This window comes from Podarcis tiliguerta (assembly GCF_965153285.1).
Source record: "Podarcis tiliguerta genome assembly, chromosome: 18".
Classification (NCBI taxonomy): domain Eukaryota; kingdom Metazoa; phylum Chordata; class Lepidosauria; order Squamata; family Lacertidae; genus Podarcis; species Podarcis tiliguerta.
Genome location: NC_139551.1, coordinates 5049877 through 5066604, shown reverse-complemented (window position 1 = coordinate 5066604; position 16728 = coordinate 5049877). Strand labels below are relative to the sequence as shown.

The 16728-nt window shown below is 50.9% G+C and overlaps 1 protein-coding gene across 1 annotated transcript in view; it reads left to right on the top strand.

Moving 5' to 3' along the window:
* The window catches only part of SSBP4 (single stranded DNA binding protein 4), a 34528-nt gene extending 18092 nt beyond the window's left edge, over positions 1 to 16436 (top strand). The window contains exons 7-17 of the mRNA XM_083421732.1: positions 897 to 956; positions 3770 to 3839; positions 5093 to 5160; positions 5684 to 5751; positions 7529 to 7574; positions 10014 to 10049; positions 10171 to 10270; positions 11084 to 11151; positions 12547 to 12625; positions 13693 to 13721; positions 14323 to 16436. Coding sequence (XP_083277858.1) covers positions 897 to 956; positions 3770 to 3839; positions 5093 to 5160; positions 5684 to 5751; positions 7529 to 7574; positions 10014 to 10049; positions 10171 to 10270; positions 11084 to 11151; positions 12547 to 12625; positions 13693 to 13721; positions 14323 to 14592 — 894 coding nt within the window. The 3' untranslated portion in view covers positions 14593 to 16436. The remainder of the gene's footprint in view (positions 1 to 896; positions 957 to 3769; positions 3840 to 5092; positions 5161 to 5683; positions 5752 to 7528; positions 7575 to 10013; positions 10050 to 10170; positions 10271 to 11083; positions 11152 to 12546; positions 12626 to 13692; positions 13722 to 14322) is intronic.
* Positions 16437 to 16728: the final 292 nt, after the last annotated feature.

The following is a 16728-nucleotide window of genomic DNA, read 5'->3' as shown; positions in this document are numbered from 1 at the left end:
GCACAGCCTGGGAGTCATTCTGGACTCACAGCTGTCCATGGAGGTGCAGGTCAATTCTATGTCCAGGGCAGCTGTCTATCAGCTTCATCTGGTACGCAGGATGAGACCCTCCCTGCCCACAGACTGTCTCGCCAGAGTGGTGCATGCTCTAGTTATCTCCCGCTTGGACTACTGCAATGTGCTCTACGTGGGGCTACCTTAGAAGGTGACCCGGAAACTACAACTAATCCAGAATGCGGCAGCCAGACTGGGGACTGGGAGCGGCCGCTGGGACCATATATCACCAGTCCTCCAAGACCTGAAAGATCAGTAGCCAAGCTGTATTCCGCACAGTCACAAAAACAAAAGCAGCAAAATAAATAGCATAGTTATATATAGACCTCAGCGTAGCACTCAAATTGGAAGCGTTGCACTCAAAACGGAGCACGTTCATCTTCCAAAAAAGGTTCGCAAACTGGAACTCTTACTTCCGGGTTCCAAGTTTTTCGAGAACTAAGCTGTTCAGAAACCAAGGTACGACTGTATAGAAGCGGGAGAGGGAGTGGCAGAGAGGAGCCCAGCTGGCCAAAAGTCACAGCTGTCTCCCGCACAAACTCCCCTCCTCCTCTTATTTCCCAAGAACCAGGAGAGGCATGAAAAGGGCGTAGGAGAGGTAGGCTGCCCTCAGGCACAGTCTCCGATCGCTTGGCAAAAACTCTGGAGAGGAGGGGACTCAAGACTGCTTCGGGGAGGTGGGGACCTTCAGTTTTGGCAACTTGATTCCCACGGAAGAATAGCTGCTTTGCTCCTTAGGCCTGGCGCTCGGCCAAATCTGTTCAGAGCGCTTTTCTTGCTGAGAGCTAACTCCAGCGTGATTTACAGCTGGCTTGCTCTTTGACTCTCTGTGTCTCCCACAGCCGTTCATGTCTCCACGCTTCCCGGCCGGACTGCGGCCTTCGCTGCGCATGCCAAGCCAGGTGAGACCACCCGCCAAAGGGCACCCACCCAGTCCGTAGTGTTGTTGTTGTTTAGTTGTTTAGTCGTGTCCAACTCTTTGTGACCCCATGGACCAGAGCACGCCAGGCACTCCTGTCTTCCACTGCCTCCCGCAGTTTGGTCAAACTCATGCTGGTAGCTTCGAGAACACTGTCCCACCATCTTGTCCTCCGTCGCCCCCTTCTCCTTGTGCCCTCCATCTTTCCCAGCATCAGGGTCTTTTCCAGGGAGTCTTCTTTTCTCATGAGGTGGCCAAAGTCTTGGAGCCTCAGCTTCAGGATCTGTCCTTCCAGTGAGCACTCAGGGCTGATTTCCTTCCAAATGGAGAGGTTTGATCTTCTTGCAGTCCATGGGACTCTCAAGAGTCTCCTCCAGCACCAGAATTCAAAAGCATCATTTCTTCGGCAATCTGGGGAGGCATCTGCGAAACTTTTCCTTTGAGTAGTGGTGGAAACGATCTCCCTGGCCAACGGCGCTGTGGGTTTCTTTGAACATGGCAACCCCGGGGTTGTCTTCAACAGAGAGGCAGTGCTGTTTAGTGGTTAGAGTGCCGGCCTAGGGCCCGGGAGAGACCAGGGTTCAACACACACACACACACACCCAATTCATCCAGGAAGCTGACTTGGAGACCAGTCATTGCCTCTCAGCTTAGCCTACCTCGCAAAACTGTTGTTGGAATTCATCGAAGGGGGAAGTTTCTTGGAGGGGGAAAAAATGAAACAGAAGTGTAGACCTGTTGGAACGAAAGCTAAGTTAGCCATGCCCGTTGACTTTCAGTGTGTCTACTCTGAGTAGGAGTAGCATTAAGATACCACCACCCTCGTTTCCCAAAACAACACCCCCAACAATTTGCCTTCGGACAAATGGAGTTTTTCATTTGCTAGACCTGACAGCTCCTCATTTTTAAATTTTCACATTATCCCCGCTTGCCATTCTGATATATCTTCTTCCATCTCCCCTGCCTTTTATTTTCTTTATGTCCTACATGTATGTTGAACATTGGGGTGCTGTTGCCCATCCAAATTTTCGGATCTCACCCAGGCTAGCTTAATCTGTTTTCGTTTTAATTTTCCAAAAGTTTTACTTTATCGCTGTTAATGTTTCCTGTTGAGAATGTTATTGTCTCTGTCTTTTGTGTGTGTGTAAACTGCTTTGGGAGGGGCAGGGTGGCGCTGTGGGTTAAAGCCTCAGAGCCTAGGACTTGCCGATCGAAAGGTCGGCGGTTCGAATCCCCGCGACGGGGTGCGCTCCCGTTGTTCGGTCCCAGCGCCTGCCAACCTAGCAGTTCGAAAGCACCCCCGGGTGCAAGTAGATAAATAGGGACCGCTTACTAGCGGGAAGGTAAACGGCATTTCCGTGTGCGGCTCTGGCTCGCCAGAGCAGCAATGTCACGCTGGCCACGTGACCCGGAAGTGTCTCCGGACAGCGCTGGCCCCCGGCCTCTTGAGTGAGATGGGCGCACAACCCTAGAGTCTGTCAAGACTGGCCCGTACGGGCAGGGGTACCTTTACCTTTACCTTAAACTGCTTTGGGGGTGTCGTTCTTGTTTTAACAACCAGGTGATACATAAATTTTATGAAACGACATCAATAAAAATAGATCTCTGTAGCGTGTGCAGGTATCCCATCATGGAGGATAGGTGATTCTTAACCCACCCATCTATCCAATCGATCTATTTTGTAAAATATATATACCACTTGTGTGTGTGTGTGTGTGTGTGTATTTGGGGAAACCCAACAACCTTAGGGATGCGGGTGGTGCTGTGGGTTAAACCACAGAGCCTAGGACTTGCCGATCAGAAGGTCGGTGGTTTGAATCCCCGCGACGGGGTGAGCTCCCGTTGCTCGGTCCCTGCTCCTGCCCACCTAGCAGTTTGAAAGCACCTGAAAGTGCAAGTAGATAAATAGGTACCGCTCCGGCGGGAAGGTAAACGGCGTTTCCGTGCACTGCTCTGGTTCGCCAGAAGCGGCTTAGTCATGCTGGCCACACGACCCAAAAGCTGTACGCCGGCTCCCTTGGCCAATAAAGCGAGATGAGCGCCGCAACCCCAGAGTTGGTCACGACTGGACCTAATGGTCAGGGGTCCCTTTATCTTCAACAACCCCAAAGGGGTTTACGAAAGGAAAAAAGCAATGAAATTATCAGATCAAAAACAAAACAAAAACCAACAGCACACGGTTAAAAACCATTTCTTTAAAACATTTTTTAAAAACCCAGATGATTGGAAAATGTTTATTGAATGTGTGGGTGAAAACTCTGCACATTTGAAAACGTCGGCAGCACTAAGATAAATTCAACAGCGTAAATAAGTTTTGATGGATGTAAGCATGGGTCACCGAATGGTTTACTTTGAGCAAAAAATGCTGGGATTTGTGTGAAACGAACCATGGGAACAGAAGAAGGGAAGTCGCTGATATTTTAAGGTTGTTTAAATGAACGTAAAACAGAAAAAAAATAATAAAAATATACATTATAAAAGCGCATCCAGAAGAAAGCTATACGGTTAGGCAACTGCTGTGCTAGCTTTTCTACTTCCATGGACAATTTTTTGCGCAAAAGTAAATAAAATGTGAAAAAAATTAAAAACATATAAAACGTTTTTTAAAAAAACCAAACAAAATCAAGATTAATTAAGACCCATGTCGACTTTCAACATGGTGTTGCCTAAACAAAGATGTTTCAAGCAGACGCCAAAAGGAAAACAGCAACGGCCTGGGGTCAAGTGGCGGGGAGTTCCAAAGTTAAAGACAGGTTTATGTGCTCAGATTCATTGCTCTTGCATTTCCTCCAATAGCCACCAGGGGGCGTGCCTGGACCCCAGCCTCCCATGTCCAGCGCGATGGACCCCGGGTCATGGGTGCAAGGTGAGTTGTGGGGTCGAGGGGCGACAAGGTTCGCCTAGCAAATGGGTGGGGGGGCTTTGGAGGAAGCCGGTTTTTGTCCCCGAGTCGGGCTCAGTGAAGTTGGTTTCCCCCTGTCCCCAACTTCCTGGGGGGTGGCGGCATTCCAGGGGTCTGCACGAAAGTTTGCCTTCTGCATGCCAAGCAAGATTCAGGGCCCTCACTGCAAAAACAGACCCAATATTTATTAAAGGTAAAGGGACCCCTGACCATTAGGTCCAGTCGTGACCGACTCTGGGGTTTCGGCGCTCATCTCGCTTTATTGGCCGAGGGAGCCGGCGTACAGCTTCTGGGTCATGTGGCCAGCAGGACTAAGCCGCTTGTTGCGAACCAGAGCAGCGCACGGAAACGCCGTTTACCTTCCCGCCAGAGCGGTACCTATTTATCTGCTTGCACTTTGACATACACAGAGCCTAGGACTTGCCGATCAGAAAGTCGGCGGTTCGAATCCCCGTGACGGGGTGAGCTCCCGTTGCTCGGTCTCTGCTCCTGCCAACCTAGCAGTTCAAAAGCACACCAGCACAAGTAGATAAATAGGTACCACTCCGGCGGGAAGGTAAACAGCGTTTCTGTGCACTGCTCTGGTTCCCCAGAAGCGGCTTAGTCCTGCTGGCCACATGACCCGGAAGCTGTACGCCGGCTCCCTCGGCCAGTAAAGCGAGATGAGTGCCGCAACCCCAGAGTCAGCCACGACTGGACCTAACGGTCAGGGGTCCCTTTACCTTTACCTCGGGTTACAGATGCTTCGGGTTGTGCTATTTCAGGTTGTGCCCCGCGCCGAACCCAGAGGTACTGGAACAGGCTACTTCCGGGTTTTGGCGCTTGCGCACGCACAGAAGCATTGAATTGCAAGCCGCGCATGCGCAGACGCGGCGCTGCGGGTTGCAGACGTGCATCCTGCACAGATCACATTTGCAACCTGAGCGTCTGATGTACTGTTAAAACGGAAAGGGGTCGAACCATCACAGGAGGTGTTGGAATTTTGGGGAGTTGGGTATTTACAATGTAATGATCTCCGGGGTGTGGGGTGCACATTTCTATTCTTGTTCATCTATGATAATTACTTTGTCGAAATAAAATAATAATAATAATAATAATAGAAAACAAATACCCCCAAAACCAGACCCAAGCTTACGGATCTCATGAGGTTAGCAAGCAGGTTCTCTGTCACTGCCTTAAGTGTCTTCTTGTTCTTTCTCTTCTCTCCTCCTCACTAGGCCACCCCTCCGTGGGTCCAATGCAGCGCATGAGCCCTCCACGTGGCCTGACAGGGATGGCCCCACAGGTGAGCAACCCCAAACTGACGCCTGGGGTCACCACATGCCCAGAATTCACATTGAGGTTCCTGGGTCTCTTTGAAGGTGTTGCTGACTGGTTGGGTGCTACGTTGGGTGATTCCCAAGGAAAGAAGGCTCCGAGGCCAGGGATTGGTGGTGGGACAACGACGAGTGGTTAGAGGAGGTGTCAGAAGCTGGAGAGGCAACAGGGCTTAGTGAGCAGGGAGAGTGTGCGCCAGAGAGCAGTTCAGAACTGGAGGCTGAAGCAGCAGAGGAGGGTGGCCAAGGAACAGAGATGAAGAGTCCCCGGTGTCTCCCTCTCCTGCTGGAACCAGCTGCCCTGCCTTCTGGTCTCCCGGAACCAGGAGCATAGCTGTCCCAGAACCTCTGTCCAAATTATTCCTCGTAAAAAGGCTTCGGGTATTGGGGGTGGGGATTGCCAATTTAAACACCCTTTTCCATTCATTATACATCATTTCTCGGAAGCCCCTCGCCTCCTCACGGGAACGCACCTCTTTTCTTACCCTCCAGAGTTACGGTGCCGTGATGAGACCCCCACACGGATCCTTTGCAGGTCCTGGCATGCCGGCGATGAGCACGTGAGGAACCTCTAGGTTGCTTTCCTTTTGGGGGAGGGGGTAGACAGCTGGAAACTGGAAGCTCCTGCAGCCAATCGGAAGCCCCGGCGGACGTTCGGGTTCCAAATAATGTTTGCAAACCGGAACACTCACTTCCGGGTTTGCGGCGTTCAAGAACCAAAACGTCCCGAGTTCCAAGACTGTATAATAAATACCGTATTTTTTGCTCTATAAGACTCACTTTTTCCCTCCTAAAAAGTAAGGGGAAATGTGTGTGCGTCTTATGGAGCGAATGCAGGCTGCGCAGCTATCCCAGAAGCCAGAACAGCAAGAGGGATCGCTGCTTTCGCTGCGCAGTGATCCCTCTTGCTGTTATGGCTTCTGGGATTCAGAATATTTTTTTTTCTTGTTTTCCTCCTCCAAAAACTAGGTGCGTCTTGTGGTCTGGTGCGTCTTATAGAGCGAAAAATACGGTAAATGTTCAGGCTGGCATTGCAACCGTCACTCGAGGCTCAGGTGGCCTCAGTGGCACAAAGCGCCTTCCATCAGCTTCGGCTGGTGGCCCAGCTATGTCCCTATCTGGACAGGGATAGGGTAACCTCAGGGTTAGACTACTGCAATGCGTTCTATGTAGGGCTGCCTCTGGAGACGGTTCGGAAACTTCAGCCGGTGCAGAATTCAGCAGCTGGGTTGTTCACCGTAGCAAGATGGTTTGAGCATATTGCACCTATCCTGGTCTGGCTGCACTGGCTACCAATTAGTTTCCGGGCCCAATTCAAAGTGCTGGTTCTGAGCTATAAAGCCTTAAATGACTCAGGACCGCAATATCTCCAGGACCGCCTCTTTCCGTTCTAACCAGGCTTTTAGTTGGTCCTATTGACATCCTATGCCCTTTTAAAATGTGGGGTTTTTTTGTGGGGAGGGGGCTGTTGGGTTGTTATTTTTATTATATGGGACATGGGTGGCTCTGTGCGTTAAACCACAGAGCCTAGGACTTGCCGATCAAAAGGTTGGCGGTTCGAATCCCCGCAATGGGGTGAGCTCCCGTTGCTCGGTCCCTGCTCCTGCCCACCTAGCAGTTCGAAAGCACGTCAAAGTGCAAGTAGATAAATAGGTACCGCTCCGGCGGGAAGGTAAACGGCGTTTCCGTGCGCTGCTCTGGTTCGCCAGAAGCGGCTTAGTCCTGCTGGCCACATGACCCAGAAGCTGTACGCCGGCTCCCTCGCCCAGTAAAGCGAGATGAGCGCCGCAACCCCAGAGTCGGCCACGACTGGACCTAATGGTCAGGGGTCCCTTTACCTTTACCTATTTTTATTATGTATTTTGTGGTTTTATATCCTGATTTTATTCTGTGAACTGCCCTGAGACCCCTGGGTATAGGGGTACAGGGCAGTATAGAAATATAATAAATTATCCAAGCAACCTCTTATATTTGATCTGATCTATTCTATTCAAAGGCGTTTCCGTGCGCTGCTCTGGTTCGCCAGAAGCGGCTTAGTCCTGCTGGCCACATGACCCGGAAGCTGTACGCCGGCTCCCTCGGCCAGTAAAGCGAGATGAGTGCCGCAACCCCAGAGTCGGCCACGACTGGACCTAATGGTCAGGGGTCCCTTTACCTTTATTCTATTCAAAGCGGCTCGCAGACGACAATAGAACATCGCAATGCAGCCTAAATGCAGGGTCGAATGCTCTGAGCAAGCCCAGAAACAGTCAAAAGTCCAAGGTGCTTCCGAAAAATGGCTAAAATGATCAATAGAATATATCAACGTATATATTTTCTCTCTCTTCTTTTTTGCAGAGGTCCTGGAGTGCGAAGCCCCTGGCCTAATATGAATGCAAACTCGGTAACTTTAAAAAAAATATTAAAAACCCACCCCTGCCATAAAATTATGAACTGCAGGATTCATCTACTCTACTTGAACCCCACTTCCTTTTTTTCTTAAGTTTTTTATTTATACAACAAGAAAAACAAACAAACAGAAAACACAAATACCAAATTGTACACAAATTACAAAAATAACCATAGACGCATAATATTCATAGCAAACAATAAAACATCTATTGGTCTTAACACTAAAGACCCAACCTCCCGTCTATTCCATACTTCAAATTCATATTACTTATTGCCAATACACATTTTTTCCCCATAATTAAACTTATTCTCATTAAATCTAATTTCTTACATCTACCTTACAACTATTACTGAAGTTCCTCGAATGCTGCAACAGAATTTAAACTACTATATTTATTTTTCAGATGTTCTTTAAAAACCTCCCATTTAGAAACAAATTCCTGTTTCGATTTATTCTTTATTTTTTCTGATAAACCATATTCTGTCAGCTTTTGGATCCAATCTTGAATAGAGGGGATTTCATTACTCTTCCATTTTGCTGCTATCAAAACTCTTGCTGCCGCCGTGGCATATAAAAAGATACCCTTCCTCTTTTGTGGAATATCCAAATCTGTTATTCCCAGGAGGTAGGCCTCTGGTTTTTTATTGAAAGAGGTCTTTAGCATTTTTTGCAGTTCTGGATGTAGACTCTCCCAGAATACCTGTATTTTCCTACATATCCACTTCCTAACCCCACTTCCTAAGACCTCACCAATGTGATTTCTCCTTACAGAGAAAAGCTTGTTTATATGTTAAACTGAGCCCTCATGTGTGCTCTCTCCACGGACATGTACCGTATTTTTCGCCCTATAGGACGCACTTTTCCCCCTCCAAAAATGAAGGGGAAATGTGTGTGCGTCCTATGGGGCGAATGCAGGCTTCGCGGACCTCTCCGCAAGCAGCGGGAGCACTGCATGCTGAAGCCTGCGCGCGCTGAGCGCGTCCAGGCTTCGCGGACCTCTCAGCAAGCAGCGGGAGCCAGCGCTGGGCTCCCACGGCTTGCAGAGAGCTGCCTGTTTGGGGGCTGGGGTCGGGGGAAGCTCGGGCTGCCCCCGCCCCAGCCCCGCGCCTGGGGGGGAAATAATTTTTTCCCCTTTATTCCCCCCCCAAAAAAACTAGGTGCGCCTTATGAGACGGTGCGTCCTATAGGGCGAAAAATACGGTATATGGGTGTTTGCGCGAAAACTGTACCCTAGCCAGATGCACAAATATAGGGCAGGGGACACCTGGCTTGCTAGCAGTATATGTGAAAAGGATGTAAGGGGTCTTGGTGGACCGCAAACTTAACATGAGCCCGAAGTGTGATGCAGCAGCAAAAAAGGTGAGTGCTATTCTAGGCTGCATTCACAGAAGTCTAGTGTCTAGAATCAGGTCAGAAAACTTTTTCAGCAGGGGGCCGGTCCACTGTCCCTCAGACCTTGTGGGGGGCGGGCGGATTATATTTTGGAAAAAAAGAATAATGAATGAATTCCTATGCCCCACAAATAACCCAGAGATGCCTTTTAAATAAAAGCACACATTCTACTCGTGTGAAAACACCAGGCAGGCCCCACAAATAACCCAGAGATGCATTTGAAATAAAAGCACACATTCTACTCATGTAAAAACACCAGGCAGGCCCCACAAATAACCCAGAGATGCATTTTAAATCAAAGGACACATTCTACTCATGTAAAAGCACGCTGATTCCTGGACCGTCCGCGAGCCGGATTGAGAAGGCGATTGGGACGGATCCAGCCCCCGGGCCTTAGTTTCCCTATCCATGGTCTAGATCGGGGTTGGCAACTTAAGGCCCGGGAGTCTAGATCAAGTGAAGTCATAGTCCTCCTCTATTCTGCCTTGGTCAGACCACATCTGGAATACTGTGTCCATTGTTCTGGGCGCCACAATTTAAGAAGGAAATTGACAAGCTGGAAGGTGTCGATAGGAGGGCAACCAAGATGATCAAGGCTTTGGAAACCAAGCCTGATGAGGAACGGTTGAAGGAGCTGGGAATGTTTAAGCCTGGGAAAGAGGTGACTGAGAGGAGATAGGAGAGCCATGTTCCAATATCTAAAGGGAGATGGAGCGATCTTATCTTCTGTTGCACCAGAGGGCAAGATAACCAATGGGTTCAGTGCCTGAACTCCTATTACAGTGGTACCTCGGGTTACATACGCTTCAAGTTACAGACTCCACTATCCCAGAAATAATACCTCGGGTGAAGAACTTTGCTTCAGGGTGAGAACAGAAATCGTGCTCCAATGGCACGGCAGCAGCAGTGGGAGGCCCCATCAGCTAAAGTGGTGCTTCAGGTTGAGAACAGTTTCAGGTTAAGAACGGACCTCCGGAACAAATTAAGTACTTAACCCGAGGTACCACTGTACATCCCTCTCTCTCTGGTTTCTTCCAGGTCCCCTATTCCTCCTCGTCTCCAGGCAGCTATGGGGTGAGTTTCCCGTGGCGTGAGAATCTGGGGGCGCTGAGTTCGAGTTTCGGTGCAGGGCGAGTCTGTGTGGGGAGGCCAACCGGTGGAGAGATCTCATGAAAGGTTTCTCTTTATCTTCTAGACCCAGCCGAATGCCACCGTCCTGTCTCTCTCGGCTTCCCCACAGGGCCCCCCTGGCGGTGGGGGGCCCCCTGGCACCCCCCTCCTGCCCAGCCCTGGAGGTGAGTGCTTTTTACACAGCCCAGAAGGAGAGGCTGTCAGTTCATTTACTTCTTGGCAGTGCAGTCGTACCTCGGAAGTCGAACGGAATCCATTCCAGAAGCCTGTTCGACTTCCAAAGCGTTCAGAAACCGAGGCACGGCTTCCGATTGGCTGCAGGAAGCTCATTCTATAACATTCTATAAGAAAAAAGAACTTAATTATCTATAGAATAAAAAATAGTAAAAGAAGCTTCCGGCTAAACCCATTGTGCTATTTTCCATTCAATTTTTTTTTACACAGTTTCTTGTTAATACTTTTCTATATCTTAGTTTAAACTTTTTTTTTCTAACACTTCCTTATATCACAAGACTCATTCTGCCAGGAAACATTTATTATCACAGTACTCTTTGAGACAAGGGACGCGGGTGGTGCTGTGGGTTAAACCACAGAGCCTAGGGATTGCCGATCAGAAGGTTGGCGGTTCGAATCCCCACGACGGGGTGAGCTCCCGTTGCTCGGTCCCTGCTCCTGCCAACCCAGCAGTTTGAAAGCACACCAGTACAAGTAGATAAATAGGTACCACTCCGGCGGGAAGGTAAACGGCATTTCCGTGCGCTGCTCTGGTTCGCCAGAAGCGGCTTAGTCCTGCTGGCCACATGACCCGGAAGCTGTACACCGGCTCCCTCGGCCAGTAAAGTGAGATGAGTGCCGCAACCCCAGTCAGCCACAACTGGACCTAATGTTCAGGGGTCCCTTTACCTTACCCTTTGAGATTTGCGGTCGAGTTTAAGAGCCCTATAGGGTTGTCTCATCTCCCTCCCTTCTCTCCCCAGACTCCACCAACTCCAGCGAAAGCATGTACCTTATGAATCCCATCGGACCCCCCGGAAGTCGGCTCAGCGTAAGTACCTATCGAACACAACCTCAGTATGGTTGGGCCCAGGCTGTCCACATAGGAACACCTGCCTGGGTGCTGAAATCCCTTTGTCACGGTCTGGTCTATGGGCGATCGAAGTCCCGGCTGAGGACGTCAGGACCAGGGGCAAGATGGCGGGGTGGGAGCAGGAACGAGAATCCAGAAGCCAGGGGTCCGAGGGTCAGGAAGAAGGGAGTCACAAAGTCAAGGGTCCAAGGGTCGAGAAGCAAGGAGTCACAAACTCGAGGGTCGAGGAGCAGGGAGTCACGAAGTCAAGGGTCCGAGGGTCGAGGAGCAGGGAGTCACGAAGTCAGGGGTCCGAGGGTCAAGGAGCAAGGAGTCAGGAAGTCAAGGGTCCAAGGGTCAAGGAGCAAGGAGTCAGGAAGTCAAGGGTCCGAGGAGCAAGGAGCAAGGAGTCAGGAAGTCAAGGGTCCGAGGGTCAAGGAGCAAGGAGTCACGAAGTCAAGGGTCCAAGGGTCAAGGAGCAAGGAGTCACGAAGTCAAGGAGCAAGGAGTCAGGAAGTCAAGGGTCCAAGGGTCAAGGAGCAAGGAGTCAGGAAGTCAAGGGTCCAAGGAGCAAGGAGTCACGAAGTCAAGGGTCCGAGGGTCAAGGAGCAAGGAGTCAGGAAGTCAAGGGTCCGAGGGTCAAGGAGTCAGGAAGTCAGGGGTCCGAGAGTCGAGGAGCAAGGAGTCACAAAGTCAAGGGTCCGAGGGTCAAGGAGTCAGGAAGTCAGGGGTCCGAGAGTCGAGGAGCAAGGAGTCACAAAGTCAGGGGTTCGAGGGTCAAGGAGCAAGGAAGTCAAGGGTCCGAGGGTCGAGGAGCAAGGAGTCACAAAGTCAAGGGTCCGAGGGTCGAGGAGCAAGGAGTCACAAAGTCAAGGGTCCGAGGGTCGAGGAGCAAGGAGTCACAAAGTCAAGGGTCCGAGTGTCGAGGAGCAAGGAGTCATGAAGTCAAGGGTCCGAGGGTCGAGGAGCAAGGAGTCACAAAGTCAAGGGTCGGAGGGTCGAGGAGCAAGGAGTCACAAAGTCAAGGGTCGGAGGGTCGAGGAGCAAGGAGTCACAAAGTCAGGGGTCCGAGTGTCGAGGAGCAAGGAGTCACAAAGTCAAGGGTCCGAGGGTCGAGGAGCAAGGAGTCACAAAGTCAAGGGTCCGAGGGTCGAGGAGCAAGGAGTCACAAAGTCAAGGGTCGGAGGGTCGAGGAGCAAGGAGTCACGAAGTCAAGGGTCCGAGGATCAAGGAGCAAGGAGTCACAAAGTCAAGGGTCCGAGGGTTGAGAAGCAGGGAGTCACGAAGTCACTAACTCTTTCTCCACCCCCCACCCAACTTCTCCCACCCCATACACCCTCTCCCTCTCCCTGCCTTCCCCCTCCCCATTTTTAGTTCTCCATGGGGATGAGCCCCGAAGGCGCGATGCCCGGAATGAACGCGATGGAGCCACAACACATGAACGGATCTTTGGGTGGGTTTAAGAACCGCATGTGCTGCTCACGGATTCTTCATGCTGTAGCATTTGGTTTAATAATCCGAGAAAGGCTTACAAAAAAGAGGAAAAAAACCACCCAAAAAACCAACCAGTCCTCATGAGAGTCAACTATTATAGCTGTTAAACTTTGCTGATTCAACATAGTCCGTAGGTTCCTTCGTCTCTCGACTCCTTAAGTACAAAATCCGAATAGTTCCCCGTCTCTCCAGTTACGATTCCATCCTGGGAAGAAGAGATGGGGGGGTGTCCAAGTCATTTTGGACTCACAGCTGTCCATGGAGGCGCAGGCCAGTTCTGTGTCCAGGGCAGCTGTCTCCCAGCTCCGTCTGGTACGCAGGATGAGACCCTCCCTGCTCACAGACTGCCTCGCCAGAGTGGTCCATGCTCTGGTTATCTCCCGCTTGGACTACTGCCAAGCGCTCTCCGTGGGGCTACCTTTGAAGGTAACCCAGAAACTACAACTAATCCAGAATGTGGCAGCTAGACTGGGGACTGGGGACGGCCGCTGAGACCACATAACACCAGTCCTGAAAGACCTACATTGGCTCCCAGGACATTTCCGAGCACAATTCAAAGCGTTGGTGCTGACCTTGAAAGCCCTAAATGGCCCAGTATCCCTGAAGGAGCGTCTCCACCCCCATCGTCCAGCCTGGACACTGAGGTCCAGCTCTGAGGGCCTTCTGGCAGTTCCCTCCCTGCAAGAAGTGAGGTTGCAGGAAACCAGGCAGAGGGCCTTCTCGGTGGTGGCGCCCGCCCTGTGGAACGCCCTCCCATCAGATGTCAAGGAAAGAAACAACTATCTGACTTTCAGAAGACATCTGAGGGCAGCCCTGTTTAGGGAAGTTTTTAATGACTGATCTTTTATCGTGTTTTTAATATTCTGTTGGGAGCCGCCCAGAGTGACGGGGGGAACCCAGCCAGATGGTTGGGGATATAAATAAATCATTATTATTATTATTATTATTATTAGCCCCCACCCCTTAGACAGGGTCTGGAACGAGGTCAAATGTTTCATTCCAACCGCCTCCTTGTTTCATCCACAGGTCCTGGAGAAATGGAACCCATGTCGAAGGTGAGATTTTGCATGGTGCTGCCCTGGGGGAGGAGAGGGCAGGAGGGCCTAGCGGTTAGGGTCTGTTTAATTGGAGGGGGGTACTGTTGGGGAATTGTCTCAGCCGGGGGGGGCCCTCCAAGGACGATTCTGCTCTGCATGCAAAACATCCCCTAGGACGTTTATTTAAATCAGTCCTGAGGACCAGAAACTTGCTTTATTTTTAAGGGCAAGGGGTGTGGCTCTTGGGCTTGCCGACCAGGTGGCCAGCAGTTCGAATCCCCGCAATGACGGGGTGAGCTCCCGTTGCTTGGTCCCTGCTCCTGCCAACCGAGCAGTTTGAAAGCACATCAAAGTGCAAGTAGATAAATAGGTACCGCTCCGGCGGGAAGGCAAACGGCGTTTCCGTGCGCTGCTCTGGTTCGCCAGAGGCGGCTTAGTCCTGCTGGCCACATGACCCGGAAGCTGTACGCCGGCTCCCTCGGCCAATAAAGCGAGATGAGCGCCACAACCCCAGAGTCGTCCGCGACCGGACCTAACGGTCAGGGGTCCCTTTACAATTTTACGATGAACGGAATTAACTGTCTCTTCACCCCCCCTTTTCTCATTCCCGGTTCCCAAGGCTTCTCCCAGCAGCCTGCCGCCTTTGAACAACCCTCCTGGCACCCCGCGGAACGACGGCGAGATGGGCGCCGGATTCCTCAACCCGTTCCAGAGCGAGAGCGCAAGGTCCTGCGTGGAGCGACGCCCGCGACGGGGGCGAGGCTCCCGCGGGTCCCGGGGTCCGCGTGGGGGCCGGGGCGCCCCGTGGCCAGGCAGGACCGGACCGGCCACTCCCAATGCCGACGATACCATCTCATACTGGAAACAGGGGCAGCTGTCTGAGTTGTGACCCCGGGGGGCAGCTGCCCCCCCCATTTCTCTCGCTACGGACCGACGCCACTCCAGGGACATTTCTCTGCATCCGCCCGCTTTGATACGACCTGGACTGACCGCCGTGGAGAAAAGACGGGGAGGTCCTTTAAAAGAATCATAATTTAATAAACGCTTCCCCACCCCGGCTGCCTATCCCAACTCGGAACTGCTGATCCAAAGACATTTATAGATCGACTTTGGTCGCCCCGATCTCTCAGACGCTTGCGAATCTCGAAGGGGGACTTCTGATGGGGCAGGCTGGACTGCCTTGTTCTCCCCCCCCCCCGACTTTCTCAGACTTCACAGCCCCTCAAAGACACCAGGAGCACCCGGGGTACTTGGGGGGGGGCACTGGGCAACCCCCCCAAAAAAAAAAAATGCTGCAGAGCGGGATTGTCTTTCGTGGAGAGGTGCGGCGTAGGGGCTGGGATTCCGTATTGGGGAATTGAGTTGGGGGCACGGTTTTAAAACGGGGCGGAAGAGGGGCAGCGCTTGTGGGGGGGCGGCTTGAGGGAACCCTGCTTTGGCACCTCCCTCGAGTGTTTTCTCTGGGCTGGAATCACACCCTCGCACTCGCCTCCCCGATGGAAGATGAGAGGGTTTCTCGTGCATATCGAAATATGGCCTGCTGTACAGAGGCGGAATTCGCATCCGTGGCCCTGCCTATTTTTGCCTCCAGCCCCCAGAGGGGGGAGGGAATAGCCTCTGGTCAAGAAACCCACGCCAAACCCCAATTTAATACTGGTTCAGAGCGTCTTTTAAATGTGTGTGGTTTTTTGGTTTTGCAAGACATGATTCGTTTTGGTGTGGGGGAATCCGTACATTTCCCCCTTCCCTCTCTTCTCACCCCCCCCCAAAAAAAACCCAGAATCTTGGATTATTTTTTTAAAAAGCTGCCTGGAAATTCCTGTAGCAGCCAGCAGGGCGGCAGTCTTTTTTATTTACCTCTCTGCATCCCAATTTATTAAAACTCCCACCCGTTTCTGTCAGTCAAGAGCAGCAATTGTCCACCTCGATTCCTCCACTCTGCAAAGATGTCATTGGACTACAAATCCCATCAGCGCCAGTGGCCAGGAATGATGGGAGTTGTGGTCCAGCTGCATCTGGGGACGCCCCCCCCCCAATTTTTTTTTTTTAAGAATGCTGGACTAGAGGAGTGGTAGTTGTGGGCCTTTAAGAAAAGGGGGGGGTGTCCACAGAAACTGTTGCTCCGCCCTCATTTAGCCTTTGGCTCCGCCCCAGCCCTGGCATGAGGTCGCTCAGAGGCTGGAAAAATCATTCCTTTTCCCTATTATATAAATCCCCAGTGGCATTATTATTATTTTTTAATGCACGTTCGCTGCCACTAAATTGCTCCTAAACTTTTCATAAAAGGAGATTTCGTGGTTCCCTCCAACTCGACGATTCTATATGCAAAATGGGGGAAACCTGCCAAATTACCCGCTCTCCCCTTCCGTTTAAACTTTATATTTTTAAAACATTCTGCTTTTGCTACGGAACCTCATGCGATTTGTAAAAAGAATGGAATTCCGAACCGGGGGTGGGGAACGAGAGAGCAAGGTTTGCCTGGGCCGGTTGATGTTACCTTATTATTATTAATTATTATTATTGCAAAAGGGGGGAGGATTTTTGGGATGGGGTAGAAATTCCTTGCCCCCTCGCCCCCATAACCTGGGTGGTTTCTTTCGTCGTTGTAAATAGAACTTACTGTTTTTTGGAAAGCCGCTTCAATTTTTTAAAAAAGTCGCTGACAAGAATTAAAAAAAAAAAAATAGAAAACCTTGCATCAATAAATGTTAACTTGGATTTTTAAAGAAAAAACAATGGGGGGAAATTGTGTGTGTTCTTTTCGCAAAGAAAGTGTCTACAGAGTTGGTAAGGGAACACCAGGGGTCATCTAGTCCACCCCCTGCAATGCAGGATTGATGTTTCATTTAGGTATGTTTTTTGGACCTAATGGTCAGGGGTCCCTTTACCTTTACCTTAAGGCAGGGGTCAGCAAACTTTTTCAGCAGGGAGCCAGTCCACCGTCCCTCAGACCTTGTAGGGGGCCGGACTATATTGGGGGGGGGTTGAACGAATTCCTATGCCCCACAAATAACCCAGTGATGTA